This window comes from Malus domestica, chromosome 05 (assembly GCF_042453785.1).
Source record: "Malus domestica chromosome 05, GDT2T_hap1".
Classification (NCBI taxonomy): domain Eukaryota; kingdom Viridiplantae; phylum Streptophyta; class Magnoliopsida; order Rosales; family Rosaceae; genus Malus; species Malus domestica.
Window position 1 is genome coordinate 41,947,156 of NC_091665.1, and position 22,634 is coordinate 41,969,789.

At 36.8% G+C, this 22,634-nt stretch overlaps 3 protein-coding genes across 6 annotated transcripts; 2 read left to right on the plus strand and 1 right to left on the minus strand.

Moving 5' to 3' along the window:
• Positions 1-3,791: 3,791 nt before the first annotated feature.
• Positions 3,792-14,762, plus strand: LOC103435106 (probable LRR receptor-like serine/threonine-protein kinase At3g47570). 4 transcript variants are annotated; one of them, XM_070821465.1, is made up of 5 exons: positions 3,792-4,440; positions 5,004-5,076; positions 5,249-5,608; positions 12,205-14,077; positions 14,174-14,762. In XM_070821465.1, the coding sequence occupies exons 4-5, from the start codon at positions 13,006-13,008 to the stop codon at positions 14,533-14,535; spliced, it is 1,434 nt and encodes a 477-aa protein (XP_070677566.1). In that variant the 5' UTR covers positions 3,792-4,440; positions 5,004-5,076; positions 5,249-5,608; positions 12,205-13,005; the 3' UTR covers positions 14,536-14,762. The 4 variants fall into 4 exon arrangements, with proteins under 4 accessions (XP_070677566.1, XP_028958972.1, XP_028958973.1 ...); XM_029103139.2 differs by having other exon boundaries at positions 12,212-14,077; XM_029103140.2 differs by having other exon boundaries at positions 3,792-4,353; positions 12,212-14,077.
• LOC108169273 (leucine-rich repeat protein 1-like) lies at positions 3,867-4,409 on the plus strand. Its single transcript, XM_029103583.1, has one exon. The coding sequence runs from the start codon at positions 3,867-3,869 to the stop codon at positions 4,407-4,409; it is 543 nt and encodes a 180-aa protein (XP_028959416.1).
• A 321-nt stretch (positions 14,763-15,083) lies between the features above and the next one.
• Positions 15,084-18,695, minus strand: LOC103434896 (nucleobase-ascorbate transporter 2). The gene is given in 13 exon segments (NM_001328933.1): positions 15,084-15,296; positions 15,420-15,580; positions 15,684-15,761; positions 15,854-15,945; positions 16,019-16,164; positions 16,242-16,338; positions 16,585-16,769; positions 16,944-17,003; positions 17,128-17,203; positions 17,293-17,393; positions 17,763-17,939; positions 18,402-18,499; positions 18,605-18,695. Coding segments are annotated over 13 exon segments (1,575 nt in total).
• Between the last annotated feature and the right edge of the window lie 3,939 nt (positions 18,696-22,634).

A 22,634-nucleotide genomic window follows, 5' to 3' on the forward strand; every position in this document is an offset into this window, starting at 1 on the left:
CCAATGGGACAAAGAGAGAAGTAAAGTAGATTGGGTCACTGGCGACAACGTCTGGGACTCTGGTGTGAAGGAAGAAAAGTGGGAAGCAGCGATGGGACTTTGGCATGAGAAAAGAAAAGTGGATTATGAGTCTCTGACACTGAAATATTTGCCTCAGTGGGGTTCTCCCCTTAGTCTTATGGCTTTTGTAACGATCCGTCCCCAAAATTACGGTTTTGTAAAATTTTTAACATATGATTTTATTAATTATTATTATATTTTATTTGAGAATTTTGTGGTTCGTGGGGCCCACACCCCATTTCTCTCTCTTTCTTCTTCTCCTTGTATTCTCTCCCAAGTGCTCTCGAACTCTCTCCATCATCTTTCTATCTTCCTTTCATTCCGAGCGCACGCACACACACACTCACTCATACAACCACAACAACATTAAGGATAACCACCGTCACCTCCCTCGCACTCCGGCGAAACCCATGAACCTAGAAACGGTGATGGGAGTTTTCTCTTGCTTTCCTACTAGGGAATATGATGGGTTTCGAGCCACTTTCCGGCCGATTCACGACGAGTTAGCCATCGCGAAATGTACTATTCTCTTCGTCTCGTCGAGAAGTATGATTTTCGTTTTTGAATCACTTGATTTTGTTTCTTTAAGTATTGAAGAAGTTATATCCATTTGAATCTTACCCAATTTCTTGCAACCTCCAAGGATTTCAAGGCGTTTTCCGGCCAGACCATGATGAATTAGCTAACTTGCAAGGTACCATTCTCTTCGTCTCGTTGAGAACTACGATTTTCGTTTTTGAATCATTCGATTTCGTTGAGTATTGATAAATTTATGGATGTTTAAATTTCGTCCATTTTTTCGGCAAAAAAACCCAGTTTTCTGATGAACCGGTGCCTTCCAGGCCATTTTCCGGCCAATTCCGACCATGGTTGAGGAAACCAATGGTATATTCCGATTTCTTGTTCTTTGGGTTTCAATTTGGTATACTGAATGACTAGTTTTGGTTGAGAATTGGGTCTGAACGGACTGTTCGAAGTTCGCCAGATTTTTGGTCGAAAATCTGAAGAAGAAGAGAAAAAAATAAAATAAAAAAAATTAAAAAGGGCCTAAGCCCAAGCCCAAACTTAAAACCCAAACCAAATCGAAATTCGGCCCAAACCCAAAGCCCAATCCAATACCCATTAACCCAAAGCCCTTGGCTCAATAACCTTAACCCAATCTAAAACCCTAAACCACTAAACCCAAACCCGGCCTAACCTAAATACCCAAGCCTAGACCCATTGACCCCCGTCAGCGTTGACCGTTGACTGTGACCCGGTCCGACCTTTGACCATTGACCATTGATTTGTCAATGTTGACTTTTTTTGGTTTCGACCTGGACTAGGCTAATTTTGATGTCTTGAATCCAAATCTGATGTCTGTTTCTTAAAATTTGATCGTTTTAATAGAGTTTTACTAAATGACCTCTATATGTACGTTTAGGTGCATCGGTGGGAATTGACGTCATTCTCACTAGTTCGAGCACTCTTGGGCAATGGGATACTAGTGAGTGGACCTCTTCCTAACTTATATATATTTTATAAAAATTAGCCTAGCGTGCATTTCATATTTAACGCATTGAATATGTTTTATAATATGTTTTCCCGGATTTCTATAATTATGGTTTACATATACTTCATGATTAATTAAAGTACTTTATGAAATATTTATGATTTATCGAATTTACGTTTATTAAAGATTATGAGTTATTGGATTTGCATATATGAATTTCTTTGGCTTGCGAATATGGGTTATTTTGCGGGTTTACGAATATGAGATTCTATGAATTTATGAATGTGTTTTATATTGGATTTGTGAGACTTTGAGTTTTGAGCTACGAATTTGTTAAGAGATTTTAAGGTATGTTTTTGGTACGTATCTAGCGAGTTATCATACAACACATCCACACAACACGAGTATATTGATGTCTATGGTCATAGGACACAGTTGAGGATATCGATGTTATATTTCCTTCTTCGGCATAACCTGGAGTCATACAGCTTCACCTTCGGGTGATGGGGTCTACCATGTTTCTTAACTGGCGTAACCCAGTGTCGTACAACTTCACATTCGGGTGATGGATAGGTACTTATGTGATACCCCCAACTTCACTAGCTCGGGGCTAGTGTAGGTGTGTGATGTATATATTTCATTTTCCGGCGTAACTCAGAGTCATACAGCTTCACCTTTAGGTGATGAGGACTACCATGTTGCTTTACTGGTGTAACCCAGTGTCGTACAGCTTCACCTTCGGGTCATGGACATGTACTGCCTTTGGGTGACTGTGATACCCCTACAAAGTACAATATTGAGGAGGTTATGGATTTGCCTTCGGGCAGTGTTTTCAGCATTACTAAACATGGTTTTACACATAAATATTTTTACGAATGTTTTGTGCGGCATGCTAGGGTTTTTTCATAAAACCTATATGTAGTATTATATATATGTTTTCAAAACAGCGGGTTTAGCATGTTTTGAAATAAACCAGTTTTCGTATTATTAGTATTATTATAAATTATAGTCCACTCACTTTTTTTGTTTTGCGCTCCCTCAGGAGTTAGGATCGAGGCACATGATCCTGGCGTCAAGACTCTACGACATAGGTATCCTTGAGTCTTTTCAATATAGGTATCGATTCCTTGTTCGTGTCTCTTCTTAATGATTCTTTCATATTATTCTTAATTAGTTGTATGCTCTGAACACGTTTCTGCTTTGGTATAGTCATTCGAATTACGTATTTTTATTGGTAGCATGTTTTAAAATGGCTTCGTCACTTTCAGGTGTCGGCCAACACGTGTTTACCCTGGTATATGAGGATATCAGGGTTGGGGCGTGTCAGCTTTGCCCATCAAATATATATATATATATATATATATATATATATATATATATATATTTTTTTTTTTTTTTTTTATTTAATTAGTATTTTTATATAAATTTTTTTTTAATATTATTATATTTAATAAAAAACTATTTTTGGGGTCCCTAAAATTTTGGGACCACACACTTAGAGGTTGGCTTTTTGCTTATTTAGAGGGAAAGAAGGTAGACCTTTTTTTTTGGGAACCTTAACGAAAAGCTCTATGTACTGTTCACTTTAACGAAAAATTACATTTTTACACTAAAAAGTCAATCCTGATACTATTCACTTTAACCCCCCCTTTATTTTGTCCTTATCGTTAAAACTCAAAGTTTTCAAATCATTTTCATTAGTTATTTTGGGTGGTGTTGTCTCAGAGAGGGGAGAAAAGCCTACGGGTCTTTGAGCCAATTTTTTCATGTACAATTTGTATGTAATCTCAGCAAATATATAGACAGACTAGAGTAGATGTAGTCTCGTTTATAGGTAAACCATTATATATTTTTGTGTTCAACCCAATTTTAATGGTTTGTTATATTAAAACCCATTTTTCATGACTTGTTATATTAAAACCCATATATTGTTGAATATACCCCAGCCAATTCACATTTTCTTTTTTAGTTAAAATTTATCTTAACACACCCTACATACTTAACCATAATACGTACACACCTCACATTCATACCATACGGTGATGACTTTATATGCTTCAAAACAATAATGACTTTGTCGATAGATATGGAATATGGTTGAATGGCGTGTGTTGACCTGTGAAGATGTGTGGAAACAGATGTGAGATGTCCAGTCACAAGTCTTCCAATATTAATTCACAAGTCAATAAATAGTTTTAACTGAAGAAAAATAAATATCTTTGAACTTTCGTCACTTATGTTTTCTTGAATTTTAGAAATTGTTTGCTACAGAATGCAATTTCACATTTTTCACATCACCGACGGCCTGTACAAAATGGCGACAACTTGTTTTCTCTTGTCCATTACTTTGCTGCTGGTCCAGAACTGCTGTATGTATATGCCTAACTTCACAATAGGCGCAGTAGCAACAAAATCCAACATCAGCACAGATGAGTCGGCTCTTAGTGCTCTGAAAGCTCATGTCACTAGTGACCCTCAAAACATCTTGACGACCAACTGGTCTACCTCCAATTCCAATATTTGCAGCTGGATCGGCGTTACTTGCAGTCTACGTCACCTCAGAGTCACAGCCTTGAATCTCTCTTACATGAATCTCACAGGCACTATCCCTCCCCACTTAGGCAACCTCTCATTTCTTGTTCGACTGGAATTCGGAAACAACAGTTTCCATGGCACCTTGCCCCAGGAATTGTCCCGCTTGCGCCGATTGACAAGAGTTAGCTTCGCGAACAACATCTTTGTGGGGACCATCCCATCATGGTTCGGGTCCTTATCTAAACTTCAAAGGATGAGACTGAATGGTAATCAGTTTTCTGGTTCGATACCCACTGCTATCTTCAACTTATCTGCACTTTAAGGAATTGATCTTAGCAATAACCGACTATCAGGTATATATATATATATATGTACCTATGCATCTATACGCTATATATTTAGGAATATTTTGTTGATCGAGCATTAGGTTTAAACATGTTTTTGAATCTATAACTAAGAGAAACATAAGATTTATTTTATGAGATATGTTTTCTTTAGGCCTTTTTTTTTTTCTTTTTCTTTTTTCCCTAAAATGGTCATAAGATTGTCATATTTTTCTCATTTTGGTCTCTCACAATGAGAATTGATAGAAGTGTTCATTGAGTTTGTCCACTATAAATCATTTTGGTCATTCCGTAAAAATTCTGTCGATATTCTGGTTAAATTGTCGCGTAAATAGCCACATGTTCACCCTTTCAACGGTATTTTGGTTAAATCAACCCCTCCACTTAACGAGGGTATTGACAAATTTTTCACGGAATGTCCAAAATAATTTACGGTGAACAAACTCAGAAACCGCTATCATGAATTTTCATTCTTAAGGACCAAAATGAGGATTAATCTCAGAGATCATTTTGACTAAAAAAAACCTTTTCTTTATTTGCCTTATTTATTATGCCATGTGCATATTTATTAGGTAGCATTCCGAGAGAAATTGGAAACTTAAACAATGCTCAAGGCGATATACCTTGACAACAACAAATTCACAGGTACATAACTCCACTTTGTCGTTGTAAAAGACATTGCTCGGCTCCTTTCTTGAAATTAGAAACTCTACATTTATGTCAATCACAATTTAACATGTGCGTAAAAAGAAACATTGGTTTAAGTAAATTTAGGAACCTCGACTGATGAATTTAATATGTATGCGTTGAATTTTAGAAATTCCAAAGGAGATGGGATTTTTAGATCAGTTGGAGGACTTGTATATGCAGTTCAATGCCCTGAAGGGACCTCTTCCTATGGCTGTCTTCAACATATCTACTTTGACTACTCTAACTGTATACAAAAACAGCTTGATTGGAAGTATTCCAGACAACATATGTCAGCACCTTCCAAATATTCAGGTGTTGCATTTGGGTAGCAACCAGTTTTCTGGGCCACTTCCTTCCAAATTAGGGCAATGCAAAGGGCTTGGTATATTGTTAATGGGGGAGAACAATTTCACTGGAACCATACCCAAAAATATTGGCAATTTGACCCAGCTGACAGCGTTATATCTTGGCTTCAACAATTTGACAGGTAAATTTTTTTTTGTCACATTTTATATTTGTTGTTCCCACAATGATTTATCATTATTTAATAATTCATAATTTCTCACCGGAAATTTTTAGTTTAGCATACTTCATATTAGTGATACTTCTCTTTTCAATGTTGAAAGAGATTCCGAGATCGAACTCTTCTTACTGCTCATAAAAAGAACCACTAATGCATATATCTTCATATTATAAACAATATGCATATATCTTCATCTCCACTACAATTACTAAAAACCATATACATAAACATAAAGACATGCATTTATACATCAATTTTGTTTCAAACATAAGTCTTCTCAATTCAGCAGGTACAATACCAAATGAGATTGGCAATCTTCAAAATTTAGAGACTTTGACATTTGGGGATAATAATCTCAATGGCCTCGTCCCAGCCACAATCTTCAACATATCCATGATAAGAGAAATAGGGCTTTCTGAAAGTTCTAGGATGGTACTAGTTTAACCTAAAGGGGGTTGAATAGGTTCCAATTTAAAAGTCCAATTCAAATTTCAATTTAATTTTCAGTTCTCAAATTAATCCACATTCACATCACATATAAACTATCCTACACATATGCAATTATAAAGATAAATAAAATGTGCACACGGGATGTAGGATTTTACGAGGCAAAACCCACCACTGGGAAAATCCTCGGGCTTTGCTACTCGATCTTTCTTCAGTCTTGTCTCCGCGCTTTGCTACTCGATCTTTCTTCAGTCTTCGAGTTGAAGTGGCACGACACTAACGCAGCCGTCAATCACTTTTCCCTCGAACTTTGCAGGATGCTAACTCGATCATGCAGAATGTTTATATGATGAAGTGTTTGTTTGAAAAACAATCAATTACGAAAATCACAAAGCTCATTTCCATAATTGATATTCAATTTAAAACCTCAAGAAAACCAGCATGAAAAATAACATTTTCTATTAAAAACTCATGCCCTTCGAACCACAAGCAACAGCCGTATTTAAATTGGTTTTCAATGCACACAAAACCCAAACTGATGTTTCTAACAATTCTATTCAATAAAATCAGTTTTTCATGCTTATTTGGCTCACCTTTTCACGTTCCTGACTTCCCATATATATATATGCAAAAGCATTGACCCTTTATCCTTTATCTGATAAGTACTACAAAGCAATCCATGTAGTTTAACAATTCTACCAACATGCAATCAGATAACTCCTCATGCAAACAGATAAGATTTGAAAACAAGTTTTGAAAAACCAGTTTTATCACACGGTTTGAAAGACATGATAATTTGATTCTAGAAAAGTAAAACACACAAGAATAAAAGTCCTAACCCAAATACAATAATATATGGATATGGATGAATGTAGTTGGATGCATGCATGCAAACGTACCTGAATGATTATCGCGTTTTGGTAACATCTTCGCATTGAAAGTGTGAGAAACCTCCCTAGGCTAAAACTATTACAATTGTAAATATGTAACAAGTCTAAGCTATTACAGACTCAGGCATTTTGTCAGGGATTGCCAATTTTACCCTAACAATCTCCCCCTTTGGCATTTCCTTGACAAAACCCTCTATCACAGTATTACAGACAACTAATAAACTTAACGATCATGCATAACATTGAAGTCTGTAACCTGCACACACTCAAACAAGAAAACATGTGACGTACAAAAGATATATGCTGCTGTAAATGAAAGCATTTATCTATAACAGCAAGCAACCAAAAACAACCAGGTTTTCGAAATTCTACTTCTCCCCCTAAATATAGGCTTCCTACTTCTCCCCCTTTTTGTCTAGAAAGGTCAAAGGCCTTAGAGTTAACCATCAGGTGCAGTCAGCGGAAGATAAGTGGAACATAACAAAATGTGATGGAGAAAGATTTCCTTTATGTGAACTAGAACTGCTTCGGAAGAATAAAAGTGGGAACGAAATTGGGAGGGAAAAGAATACAAGTGCAATAGTCGAAAAGAGAAACATGAAAAGGAATGCAACTTTCATATTGTTAAGCTCCCCCTAAACAAATGCTTTAAAAAAAATATAATGAAATGCGCACGCAAATGATATGATTTTTTTTTTATTTTTTATAATTGTATGAGAAGCATATAATTGTTCCAACAAGAATGAAAGAGTGCAAAAACACATGTAGTTATGAATCCTCATTCACAACCTAACATTGTCCCTAAAACATAACATGTATGAGTGTAGTTGCAAGTATAGCCAAAAGTTGATACTACATAAATGTAATTAAGTCTTACATGACCAACTTAACTTTAACCCTTAAGCTCACAAGATATACGCTCGAATTTTCATTCAAAGTGTTTGGGGGTAAGTGTATACGCTCAAAAGATCATTACATGAATGCTCTACCATAGGCTTGCAGATTGATCTCATCTCCACACATCAAAAATTAACTTATTTGAATCAAGTAGGTCTTTGTTAAGGGTGTAATGGGGCTTCAGGTACTCGGTTAAAGAAATGAAGGATATAGGAAACACAAAGTCTAAGAAACTAATAGAGTAGTTGGAAATGAAACCAAGAGAGAAATACAGCAACGAACCAGGTAACTTAGCACTCAATTGAGCGGTTGGATTTGAGACATGAACGACATACAACCGCACATTTAAGATGATTCTTGCTCTTCATTTATGCCAACACACTTGATTTCTTATAATGCTGGCAGCTCACTCGTGATTCATAGTGACTTATTTTCCTCTTTTCTTCTTTTGCTCTTCATTTGTAGTTGGCATTCGTCACAAAATTTGCATCTTCAACCTTTAAATAACCTTGAACACTCTCCTTTGAAAAACGTACTCTACTAGCTTCTTAGTAGGGTAGGGAATTTTTAATATAAGAGGCTAGGTAAGGAAAATGTAGGTTTAAGAACAAAAGGCTTACATATAGGCTCAAAAGGGCTAACTAGGGGAAAACATGTAAGGCACTGGCATATATGGCAATGATGGTAAGTCCTAATGCCTACTATCATCTCCAAAATAGAATAATATATGATACAAAGTTTTGAGAGGTCTCAAAGCAAGTTCTAGAGAAGAAAAACACATAAGATCACACACATGAAAAAAATTAAGAGTGTATGAAAAATGCACACACTATATTTAGGCACAAAAGCTCACATGGGTGCGGGTTTTACTCAAGTTAAACATGTTCAACTCATTATCATTGATATATTATCAACAAGAGGCTATTGTCCACAACAGAGTCAAACATATCATGCTAGGGTCATGTTATCAAGTGAACAAAGCTAGAACTCATATGAAATCATACTTTTCCATTTTTCCTCATACATTTATTTTTTTATTTATTTTTATTTTTTATTTTTTATTTTTATTTTTTTAACAAAAAGAAAGACAAAAATGCAGTATTTATGCTATATGAACATGCAAGCAAACATTAATGAAAACATTTGCAAAGAGAGAGCTTAGTCAATATAAACAACTTGAAGGTGGAGATAAATTGTCAAGTACACCACTTTGATTCTCTTTTCTTCTCCAAACTTGTCTCACTTTTGGAACTACTGTACTTGGAACAGATATAATTCTTGCAATCCGATTAATCTCTTTCAAATAAGTCACAAATTGTTCCTTAATATTTTCTTTTTCAAAGTTCCTTGAAACTTTTTCTTGAGAAGAATTTTTCTTTCTAAGCTTATTGCACTTAGGCCGGATGTGACCAGGAATCCCACAAAGATGACATATAGGAATGAACTTCCTAGATTGTTTGGGTTTGTTAAGATTAATTGAAGTCTTAACAGGATTTGACACATGTGCAAAGATTGTAGATGTTTTGGGAGTAAGACCTAAACATTTATCGTCATCTACTTTCAAACTAGGAATATCAGAGGCTTTGACAAATCTGGTGACAGAAGAGGAACTTGTAGTCTTTGTAGACTCGAATCCTAGACCTCCTTTGTCTCCAAAACTTTTTCCATAGCTAAGCATCTTGTCAATTTTCCCCGAACCTATGCTCAACTCCTGAACTTTTCTTCTCATCTCAACCACTTCGTCCTCAAGAGCTTTCTTATCAGACGAGAGAGTGTTAATTGTGGTTTGTAGAATGTGAATCTTCTCTAACAACGACTCTCGCAGTTTCTCTCCATTGTCCAACTGAGATTGATGCTCAACTTCAGCTTCTTTCTTTTCACTTTCAACAAATACAAGTTTCTTCTTCAAGTTAGAGTTATCCTTTTTTACTTGCACACTGATGTCATAGAGATCAGAATATTTTCTCAAGACTTCTTCCAGGTCAGGTTCTTCAACAAATGAACCTTCTGTGTCATATCCATCAACAGTTCCTATAAACGCAATCGTATCCTTCTCAGATTCCGACGTAGATGCATCCCCTGAATCACTATCGCTCCAAGTGACCTTCATTGCCCTATTCTTTTTCTCTTTTCTCTTGATAGTGTTTGCACACTCAGAAGCAATGTGTCCATAGCCTTGACACTCATGGCACTGAACCCTATTGTTAGAACTCCTATGTTCACTAGTTCTAGATGATCTAGAGGCTTTGTCATGTGAGACATCTAGAGAACGAAAGTTTTTTGAGTTCGAACCTGAGTTGGTTCGTTGCTCACGACCCTTGGAATTTTGAGACTTGAGAAACCTTCTAATTTGCATGGTTAATTCAACCAATTCATCTTCGGACAAGTCTTCAATTGAGCCATCACTTTCTTCTTCTTTGACAGCTTTGAGAGCAATACTTTTCATCTTCTTGGAATCAGGAAGCTCTAACTCGTACGTTTGCAGAGACCCAATCAATTGCTCAAGCTTGTAGGTGTTTAGATCTTTCGATTCCTCAATCGCTGTCCTCTTAGCATGAAACCTCATAGGAAGTGATCTTAAGATCTTTTTCACAATCCTATGCTCAGGAATACTGTCACCAAGATTGTGACAGCCATTGACAATTACGCTAAGCTTAGCATAAAAGTCAGAGAAACTTTCATCATCAGACATTGTGATATTTTCAAATTTTGTGATGAGATGTTGAAGTTTGGATTCTTTAACAGTTGAGTTACCCTCATGAGTAACTTCAAGAATGTCCCAAGCTTCTTTCGCCGTTGTACACTTACTTATGTAATTGAATTGTTCAGGCGAAACTGTTGTGAATAAAGAATTCAAAGCCCTTTGGTTAAAAGTGCTAGAGCTACGCTCATCATTGCTCCATTCTTTCCTAGGCTTAAGCTTAGATATAGACACAGAGGACTCTCCTTTATCTTTAGTTTCTTCAATCGTTGGAGGTTCCCAACCTTCTTCAACAGCAAGCCACACCTTGTCATCTTGCGCCCATAAAAACGATTTCATTTTTGACTTCCACGCAGCATAGTTGTCACCATCAAAATGTGGTGGATGAGAAACTGAACTCATAGCACGATTCATCCTAGACTACCCACGGATCTCACTAGGTATTTTTAGTGACCTGCTCTGGTGCCAATTGAAAGTTCTAGGATGGTACTAGTTTAACCTAAAGGGGGTTGAATAGGTTCCAATTTAAAAGTCCAATTCAAATTTCAATTTAATTTTCAGTTCTCAAATTAATCCACATTCACATCACATATAAACTATCCTACACATATGCAATTATAAAGATAAATAAAATGTGCACACGGGATGTAGGATTTTACGAGGCAAAACCCACCACTGGGAAAATCCTCGGGCTACCAAGCCAGGAAGCACTAAGAAAGAAAGAATACATAAAGACTTACAAAACTCATCAACTAGACACTCATACCAGTTGGCAGCTTTGTCTCCGCGCTTTGCTACTCGATCTTTCTTCAGTCTTCGAGTTGAAGTGGCACGACACTAACGCAGCCGTCAATCACCTTTCCCTCGAACTTTGCAGGATGCTAACTCGATCATGCAGAATGTTTATATGATGAAGTGTTTGTTTGAAAAACAATCAATTACGAAAATCACAAAGCTCATTTCCATAATTGATATTCAATTTAAAACCTCAAGAAAACCAGCATGAAAAATAACATTTTCTATTAAAAACTCATGCCCTTCAAACCACAAGCAACAGCCGTATTTAAATTGGTTTTCAATGCACACAAAACCCAAACTGATGTTTCTAACAATTCTATTCAATAAAATCAGTTTTTCATGCTTATTTGGCTCACCTTTTCACGTTCCTAACTTCCCATATATATATATGCAAAAGCATTGACCCTTTATCCTTTATCTGATAAGTACTACAAAGCAATCCATGTAGTTTAACAATTCTACCAACATGCAATCAGATAACTCCTCATGCAAACAGATAAGATTTGAAAACAAGTTTTGAAAAACCAGTTTTATCACACGGTTTGAAAGACAGGATAATTTGATTCTAGAAAAGTAAAACACACAAGAATAAAAGTCCTAACCCAAATACAATAATATATGGATATGGATGAATGTAGTTGGATGCATGCATGCAAACGTACCTGAATGATTATCGCGTTTTGGTAACATCTTCGCATTGAAAGTGTGAGAAACCTCCCTAGGCTAAAACTATTACAATTGTAAATATGTAACAAGTCTAAGCTATTACAGACTCAGGCATTTTGTCAGGGATTGCCAATTTTACCCTAACACTTTCTTTTGGTCAGCTCTCAGGTAGCCTCCCAGCAAACATAGGCCTTGGGGTTCCAAACCTAAAATTCCTTTATGCAGCATCAAACAACTTCAGCGGAGGTATCCCCAATTTCTCCAATGCTTCTAAGCTCATCAAGTTAGACATGAAGAGAAACTCACTTACGGGGTTTATTCCGAGCACACTTTGTCCCTTAAGAAACCTTCAGTGGCTTAGCTTAAACCATAATAATTTGACGATTGATACTTCTACTCCAGAAGCAAGCATTCTCTCTTGTTTGGCTAGCCTAAGAAATTTGACAACATTATACTTGGGTAATAATCCATTCAATGGCACGCTTCCGGTGTCTCTTGGGAAATATTTCTCTCCATCCCTTCAGTACCTTGATTTAAGCAGTTGCAACTTAAGGGGAAGCATTCACATGGATATTGGAAACTTGAGCAGCTTGATAGCATTAGCCTTGGATAAGAATCAATTGAGTGGAACAATTCCAACTTCATTAGAAAGGCTACGGAATCTCCAAGTTTTATATTTGAACAATAACAGATTGCAAGGATTCATCCCATCTGAACTTTGTCAACTAGAGAACCTAGCTTATGCAGTATTGGACGGTAATCAACTCTCTGGTCCTATACCTTCCTGCTTGGGCACTCTGGCAGTCGCTCTAAGAAGTCTATCGTTGGGGTCGAATTTGTTAACTTCTACAATACCATCTACCTTGTGGGGACTTGCTGATATATTGTACCTGAACTTGTCATTCAACTCTCTAATTGGATCACTCTCAGAGGACGTTGGAAAACTGTGAGTTGTCGTTGACATGGATTTATCAAACAACCATTTCTCAGGTAGTCTACCAAGCAGCATTGGGGGTCTTACAAATTTAGTTAATCTCTCCTTGCAAAATAATAACTTTGAAGGCCCTATTCCTAGTTCATGTGGCAACTTGCTTAGCCTAGAACTTTTAGATTTATCAAACAACAATCTGTCTGAAATGATTCCAAAGTCATTGCAAGCACTTGTACACCTCAAGTATCTAAATTTGTCTTCCAATAAACTCCAAGGAGAAATTCCAATGGGCGGGCCCTTCCAAAACTTCTCAGCTCAATCATTTGCTTCGAATGGTTTACTTTGTGGCGTACCCCGACTGAAAGTTCCACCATGCAAAAAAGGTACAGAACAACCGCATTCAAGGAAAGCTGGAGCACCCATCCTGAAATATATTATTCCAGGGGTCTTATCAGCACTGCTCATCGTGGCCGCTGTTTCAACGTTGATATTACGCAGGAAAAGGAATGTGGAAGTTGGAAGGGAGATGGTCTTGTCGCCTCAATTTCAATGGAGAAGAGTTTCACACCTGCAACTTGTAAGGGCGACAAATGGATTTAACGAAAACAGCTTACTTGGCAACGGGGGTTTTGGCTCCGTATATAAAGGAACACTTTCGGATGGGATGGATGTTGCTGTAAAGGTTTTCAATTTACAGATAGAAGGGGCTTTCAAGAGTTTTGATAGTGAATGTGAAGTGATAAGCAATATCCGTCACCGGAATCTTGTCAAAATCATCAGTAGTTGCAGTCAAATTGATTTCAAAGCCCTGGTACTCCAGTACATGCCTAATGGGAGCCTTGAGAAGTGGTTGTATTCTCAAAACTCTTCTTTGAATATCCTACAAAGGTTGAACATAATGATAGATGTCGCATTGGCATTGGAATACCTTCACCATGGTTATTCGATACCTGTTGTGCATTGCGACATGAAGCCAAGCAATATACTACTAGATGAAGATATGGTTGCACATGTTGCTGATTTTGGCATTGCGAAACTCTTGGGTGAAGGAGATTCTTTCACACAAACCATGACCCTAGCGACGATCGGATATATGGCTCCAGGTGATTAATAGTTTATTTTTCAGTCTATATTTTTAAGAAGGTTAACTTGTAGATTTCTTTTCTTCATATATGATTAAGTTTACGTATTACATGCAGAGTATGGCATGGATGGAATTGTTTCCACAAAAGGGGATGTGTACAGTTTTGGTATTGTACTTATGGAAACATTCACAAAAAAGAAGCCAACAGATGAGATGTTTGCTGGGGAAATGAATTTAAAGCAATGGATTTCAAATTCATTATTTCAAGATGCAATTGTTGAAGTTGTGGATGCCAGCTTACTTCGAACGGAGGAAGATCGTGATTTTTCGAGCAAGAGGGATTGTTTATCGTCCATTATGAGATTAGCTCTAGGTTGTTCTGCCGAATTTCCGGAAGAGAGGGTTGGCATGCGAGATTCTGTAGCCACACTCAATAAAATCAAGATTAAGTTTTTGAAGGCCAATGGAGGAAAGTAATATCAAGAACTTGGTGAAAGTTGAGGAGGTGGATGAATTCCTTCACCAGCCTCAACCCTAACTTGGCTGCCAAGGAAACTCACCTCACCTCCCACCGGAGCGGAACTTTTACCTTTATCTGGCTGATGAAAGTGTGGTCGCAGCGCTGGATTAGTTGTAAAGTTTCTCTTTTTCCGATTTATATGCATTTTCTTCTTCCTTTTTATCACAAGAATAGAATGATACCAGACGTGTTTTGCAAACATTAACCAGATATTTCATAGCCGCAAGTCAAAGTAATGACTTCCAAAAAATTACACCAAGAAAGGATGAACAAAACTGAACTAATTATACTTACTGGATTAAACCCGAATAATCCGAGTCAAAATATAAATATTAAAATTATAGGGCAGCAGAAGCACTGTTGTCATTTCCCTGCATTTCAGGGAACATGTAAGATCACTGTCTGGCTTTGCTTCCACTTTGCTCCTAACTGATCTAATCCCTATGGGAAAAGATGTTTTTCCTCTAAACATCTTTTCGGGTAATGGACTACTAACGGTGCCACTTCAAGATGGAGGGAAGAATCGGTTGAGGTTGAAAGGGAGAGTGTAAAACTCCTCGTTGCGGCTGTCCCCTTTGAATTGCCGAAATTTGACCCACCATGGCATTCCTCTGTCTCTTGCACTGTCCTTGTACTCAAGTGTGTTATCCAGGAAAACAGCAACAAACAAGGCCACAGTCGGAGATGAGGAGAAGATGGTATTCAGAAAATCGTTGAACTGCACATCGAAGAAACAGAAAGTCAGTGACAATGATGATCCCCTTAAATAGGTATAACTTAAGTTTACCAATTTTTCATTGTATAAGAAAAAGACTCTGAGGTTTAAAGAAGGGTAACTCACCCATCCTGCTTTGGTATGAGCAGGACCGTGCAAAGCCTTCAAAGTGTAACCTCTGAAGTACTCAGGAACAGACAAACCCAAGAATAACGCTACACCAACAATAAAGAGGTTCCTCATCGAGTTCATGTTTGTGAATTGCAAAAAGGATAACCCCACCGAAGCTGAGAGCACATAATTGATTAGCAATTAGATGCAGATAAACGATTGAGATAAATTACTCAATAAAATCTAAAAATAAATGTGAAAGTAAAATTGGATCCTTACCGACAAGACCAAACAATACACAATAGGCAGCAGCAAATATGGTGAAGGGTATTGATGCAAACAGAGCTCCAAATTTACCTGCAAGAGCAATGATTTGAGTTAAAAACTGGAAGACGGATTGGAAGTGTGATACTAGGCAACAAAAAATCATATGTTTGTCCAGGACTAACCTAACATGGAGAAGAATATCATAAAACCGGCTGAGATTTGAATGACCCTACGGCTTCCAACACGAGTGCTCCCAAGAAGCCCCACATTTTCTCTGTAATGTTTCCGAAAAAATTAGTCCAGTTCCATCAAGTGGATATCCGAGACCAAGAAGCGTCACTACTTACATAGAGACTGTTGAGCCAGTCAACGTTCCAAAGAGTCCATTAAGTAGGATTCCTATCCCCTGCCAGCCAATTCCACGGCTAAGAACATGAGCTGGAGGTATTGTGGCACTTGCTAGACGCGATGCAGCCTTGTATGCTCCAGTTGACTGTAAAAGTATGCATTAGTTTACGTTGACTTATATCATCTATTCTTGAGTGGCATCCAAGTCCGTATGGGTTATACCTCAATCAATGAAACAAGAACAGCTGCCATCATTCCAAAAGCATGACCAGCATCAAAGGTTGGGGCACCCCATTGAAGAGGATAAGGTACTTTTATCCTGTTTAGGAGGAGAAATTGTAAATATTCACAAATTGAATGTGCCCTCACATTTCCGCGCACAACACATGGAACAATAAAGGTAAAACAAAGACGCTTTTAAATGTCGAGCTACTCTGGTGCCGGGATTTTTAGTACTTGCAAGTGCACTTTACTTACATTTGGGTGGGGTGAATATATCTTAACCATTTCTTTTGCAAGTTAATGCAGACTGTGCAACCAATTAAAAGCTAGTTTTGGTACCAACCATGGAGCAGAAGAAATGAGGTTGGCCCTGTCAGTTCGGCAATTGACTTGGGTTATGTCTGGGCGGTGTCTGTATGCGCCACTGGCGGTCAAGAGGTGTGCGTATGCCCATATCACTGTGACTGATATAAGAAGAGCAAATCGTTCTAAAACTGGTACTTGTCTTGCATGGAAGTTCTTTAGGTACTGTTTACACCAACAGGACAGACACAGCACAACTAAGAAGATTGTATGAATTTCAACGAGGTACACTATAATGGTTTTATACAAAGCTACTTTCCTAACATCTGCCCTTTCCTTTCTCCGTAAGCACTAAACAGAGCATATCATATGTTATTACATAAGGAACATTAATAATACCTGAGAGAAAGCTACGAAAAGGATAAGCATGGGAATGCCAATTTCCACACACTTTCCAACCTGAAAGTATTGACTGAAGTCAGGGAACTGGAATAAGTGATACGGAAAGAGAATTGCTTTCCATCTTTCAAAACTTGAGAAAATTAATAATTGAGAATAATGGCAATGGTAGTTTTCACTATACCACGGGGAAGCCTCTATCAAACAGGCCAAAACCCACCAAGGAAATAACCGGGACCATTCCAAGCGGGCTGAAGAACCTATACGGAGTAATGTAGATTCCCTCATTAAATATGAAATAAAGAAGATTATCGAAACTTGCTTGTTGATTTGGAGATAAAATTTGTACCTGGAACAGATGGCCCAAATTTGACTATATCCCAGAACAATTTGTATGCTTGAAGCTACTATCAGAGCACCTTGGACTGCTTTCATGGTGTCAAGGAATCTCTAGAGATACATGAAATGTCATTGGCTTTTGTATCCAAAGTTTCATAAACAGCCAAATTAGTAGCAAGGTAGCAGTTTGAGAAACTTTCCTCTACAATATGATCATGAGGAATGCAAACTAAGTAATTGGCAGCTAAATACAACTACATGTATACAGAAGCGCACGCTAGCAGTCACAATTCTTTAAATATAAAACATTTATTCATGCATTCGTGCAGGGGAAAGAATGGACTCAGTTGGTTTCTATCAAGTGTCAATGAAAGAACTCATAGCAGTTTCTATCAGTTATCAACGAAATAACACATAACACACATTTCAAGTTGCATAAAACCAAATCAAATGCACAAGTGAGCTAATAATTGAACTTACCACATGATTGTCCTCAATCTTCATCAACCGTGAATCATGAATTATGGATATTATCGGGACCATGAATGCGTAAGACCCTCCAATTACGGTTGGCAATCGGGTTCCAAATAATGTTTGCAGAAGGGTGTTGATTCCTTGAATAAAAAGTAGAGTCTGCACTACTCTCACTTTGTCACCCTGATCAATTAAAAATACACAAACCTTAAAAATAATAATAAAAATAAAACCTTGACCACTTTTGCTATGTGAGTAAAATAAGGAGCACATTCATCATCCATATCAATCCATATATAAGCCACAAACATTAAAAAATAAAAAATAAAAAATCAATCTTGACCAGTTTTGCTATGTGAATTTACACTATCATTTCTTAAGAAATTAGCAAGATTTAAAAATATTGAAAATCTACTTGAATTTAATCTCCAATTCAAACAAGAAGGGGTTCATTTAAAAGTGGGACTCCCGATGTACTCTCTATCACCTCACAGTTTAACGCTATTTCATGCCAACATTATAAAACATTGTGTCAAAAACATGAGGCGGCAGAGAGTCCATGAAGAGCCTCACTTTTGAGAGAGTCCCAACAAAGGCCACACAAAGATGAGAATTCAATGAAGATGGTATGCAAAATCAACTCACATCATCACCACCCATCAAAGGAACAAGGAATGATGGGATCATCACAGCAGTTCCTAGAGCCAAAATGTAGTGCTGGAACCCCAAAGCAATTGCTTCCCCTGTTTTCAGAAACAAAAAATGAGAACCAAAATTGGGAAAGCACAAAAACCCAAGCAAAAAAAATGGAGATTTGGGTTTGAGAAAAGATGAAAAAATAAACATACCCCAAGAGGGATTTGAGTCAATGCAGTACTCTAAGCCTTGAAGTTGGTCCATTGCTGGATGGCTTATCTCTTCTGGTTTAGGAGCTGCCATGGCTTCTGCCCAATTCAAAACCCTTAATTTCCTTCTAAAACCAAAAGGACTTTTACCAAATGTATCAAAGAACACTGATTTGGGAGAAAATCCTCTCTTGGGTTTGCTCAATGAATGCAAAAATGGAATTTACTTGTACCAATTCAGAGAGAGAGAGAAGGAGAGAGATTAAAGTCAATGACAATGGAAAAAGCACAAAAGAGAAAAGCTGATGGATGATGGAGGCAGAGGAGGACTGACTAGAGAGAGATAGAGAGAGAGGAGAGAGAGAGAGAGAGGAGAGATGGAGGAGAGAGAGAGTTCAATGCTGAGGAGTGAGATTTGGAAAGCAGTGACAGAGAGGAGAAAAATGTGCACTTGGCGCCCACTGTTGAGTTTGCTTTGGCCTTTTGGGTTTATATCTCTCTCTCCCTGCTTTTGGTAGGTTTTGAACAATGGTTTCCGTTAAATTTATCATATTCCGAAATTGCCCTTTAAGGAACTTCCAAACTGGATGTTACCGTTGCCTGCCACACTGTTCCCACTACATTTTTACAACCTAATTTATTAATTATTCTGAATTATAAGTACCTAAAAAGGTAAAACAATAAATTAGTGTTCAAATTGTTAGTTGTTTTAATAAATGAAATTTCTTAATCCTATCTTTGCAAATCTAATTTTTATCCTTAAAAGGAGAAAAATTGTAGATAAGCTTAGGAGTTATTCTTACATATTTTAATAAATAAAAAAACTATGAATAACATACTAATGCAAAACTAATAACTTTTCTTTTTGAGTTTATACTTTGGATTTTTAGAATTTTAATAAAGAAAAAGAAATCACAGTATGTTTTTTTGAGTTGGGTTAGTACTTTGGATTTTTAGAACCTTCAGAATGAAAAAAAAAACTACGGTATGACCTCTTGAGCTGGATTAGTCGCCTATACACAATGTTTGACTCTTAATAGTAAATGTGTCATGTATGTTGGAGCCTCATTGCATCAATCATTAGGAGTTGTCAATTCGTGCATGTATGACTACCCTTAGTATTTGCCTAGTTAATTTGAATATTTTCTTATCGATGTTGTCAATTTTATTTGTTAGCTAGGTTATTACATATTTCACTCACACTCATTCCGTGTATACATGGTATATAATGTGTGATGCTTAAGAGTAAGTGTAAAACACATGACTCATCGCACTATCTCACGCAAATAGTTATAGACAAAGTTCTATGTGTAGGATTGCATATTCTTAGAATAAACGTATTGTTGGAATTGCATGTATGTGATTTGTCAATATATAATAAATATGGATTGAGATTAATGCTGAATTTTTGTGTCCTGAACTTGCAAAATGAGAGATCAGAACCACTTAATTTCAATTTTACGACCCTCATTAGCTAATCCTATTAGCACACTTCACAACAACCAAAAAACTTGAATGATCCAGATCTCTTTATCTTTCTTTTGAACAGTTTTCAGACTCCAGACACAAATCCGGAGTAGATCTCATTCCAATAAATATGTGTATCTATGTAGGGTCTATGTGAAACTCATGTGACACCTATGTGGACCTTCACAAAATAAATGATGGCATCAATATATGAGAATAAAACTTTAATACATAATCTTGTGGTTAACACTACCAAAAACATAGTATATGTTACATACACAACAATCCTAAACGCTAACGAATTAAAAATTAACAGTTTAACCGTGTAAATATCTCATTGTATTATATTTATCATTACATGTGTGATGAGTACGCGATGAAAAATATGAAAACAACACTTATACCTCCCCAATTAATTATGTTTTCAAACAAGTAGAATCTAATTAAATAAGAAACCTTAGTTGATATAATTATTTCAACAAATAGGGGAAATAAACGTTTAAACGAAAATTCTTGTTAACTGTAAACAAATCCTAAAGCACTTTTGTTTGGTTTATTTCTCGTGTTAAAGAAAGAAGTAAATGACTAGACCTCAACGTGCGAAGACACTTTTCCAAATGTCCAACGTCTATATTTCACTATACGCTGAGAAAGAAAGACAAGCAGCTTGGAAATGGGAGCCCCATCTGATCAATCTGTCATCTCTTTCGTTTTAATAATACACTCTGTACATGTGTATGTACGTAGGACATATCCTGTACCTACAGTTCGAGTTTTCCCTTTTATCTGCTGTTTATACAGCAAAGGGTTATTGTATTTACAACTTTCTACTGACCTCCCCAGACCCAAAACCCTACCACCATTAACCAACTTTCAGAAAGAAAATATAAGAGCAAAGGGTTATTGTATTTACAACTTTCTACTGACCTCCCCAGACCCACCCTACCACCATTAACCAACTTTCAGAAAGAAAATATAAGCCATACGTTCACGGTTCACCTCCTCAAGTGTGAAGTGCGTCACTGTCACATGAGAAAATTTACTAATATTATTAAAAAGTTTGAGATTTCATCCAAAAACACATTAAAAATCTCAAATAACGTTTGATAATCATCAGGTTCCTTAACTTTTTGAAGTATGACATTCTTCACTTCTTATAATGTTATAAGGATAGTATCCATACACGGACATTGGTGACTGGATCTCGCGATGTATGGACTGATGACAATTACCAGCTACATACATGTGTGAACAATTGTCGTTAGCAATAGCATGCATGCGTGCAAGCACCGTACATGGTTTTCTCCTTTTCTTGTCAGTGGTCAAGAATATAATACGTCACGGTTTAGGGTGAAGATTGCAGAACGTATTGTCTTTGCGCAGAGTGTAATTTGCATAGACCTACCCAGCAGCAAGGTATATGCAAAGTTAAAGCCATTTTTCCCGAAAGTTAAAAAGAGAGCAAAAGCTGTATGTTCAATCACCACTTCCGAGGAATTATCTAGGAAACATGAATCCAGAGAATATGCTAAAACATAAATCATATAAATATTTTTATAAAGGGAATTTTAACAAAAAAAAACTTCCGGTACTGTTTACTTTTAACGAAAAATCATATTTTTACACTAAAAAGTCAATCATGGTACTATTCAATTTACCTTTTATTTTTTCTTTATTGTTAAAACTTAAAGTTTTCAAATTCTTTTTCATTAATTTTCTTTTTTATACATGTGAAGCCTAGAATCTACCCCAAGCCCATCCTAGATCCAACTATCATTGTCGCGTAGCTCTTTATTTGTGTTCGTGTTTGCGCAACATAGCTTAAATAGCTTTAACGCCAGGAAATATATATCCATTCAAGTGGTATAATCACCTCAAAGCTGACTTTAATCTACTCACCACAAAGCTCACTTTAATCTACTTTCTTTTTCTAAGATACTGATCGATCAAATATTCGTGCATGGATAGTTGAGGTTCATAATCTGATGACGTAACCATATGTATTATTAAAGCATGCAAAGGAAGCCTACATATATACTGATAAGTAATCTCAACTCTCAAGAGAAGAATGATTATCCTGGTCAAAGCAAACAAAAGCATCCTTTGTACAAGGAGAGTCAAGGTCGTGCACAGTTTAAGAACAAATTAAGAACGGGTGGAAGCATGGATGATTTTGTCGAAGGGTCCACAGGTTAGTTTTGACGATGGCCTAGTTTCTCAGTCGTCGAGGAAAACTAACTAATGGAACTACAACTTTTACAAGGAAAAAGAAAACGACTGTAGAATAATGGGAGTAGGATGCCAGTTAAATGACAACGATGTCAATCAGTTGTCAACCACAAAGTAATGGGTCTGTGTGAAAGGAGAGAGTTTCTTGTAACCAAGGCGTAGTGTGAAAGAGATTAGATGAGGTAGGGTTGTCTTCACTGACTTGTTTACTTTGCATTATCTTTGCACGTCAGGGACTACTTTCGGCTAGAACATGGAATGTATATCTAGAGGTGATGTGTACATCCAAGAAAAGACAATACAACTGGATCGCTTTACTAATAACCAATCTTTCCTT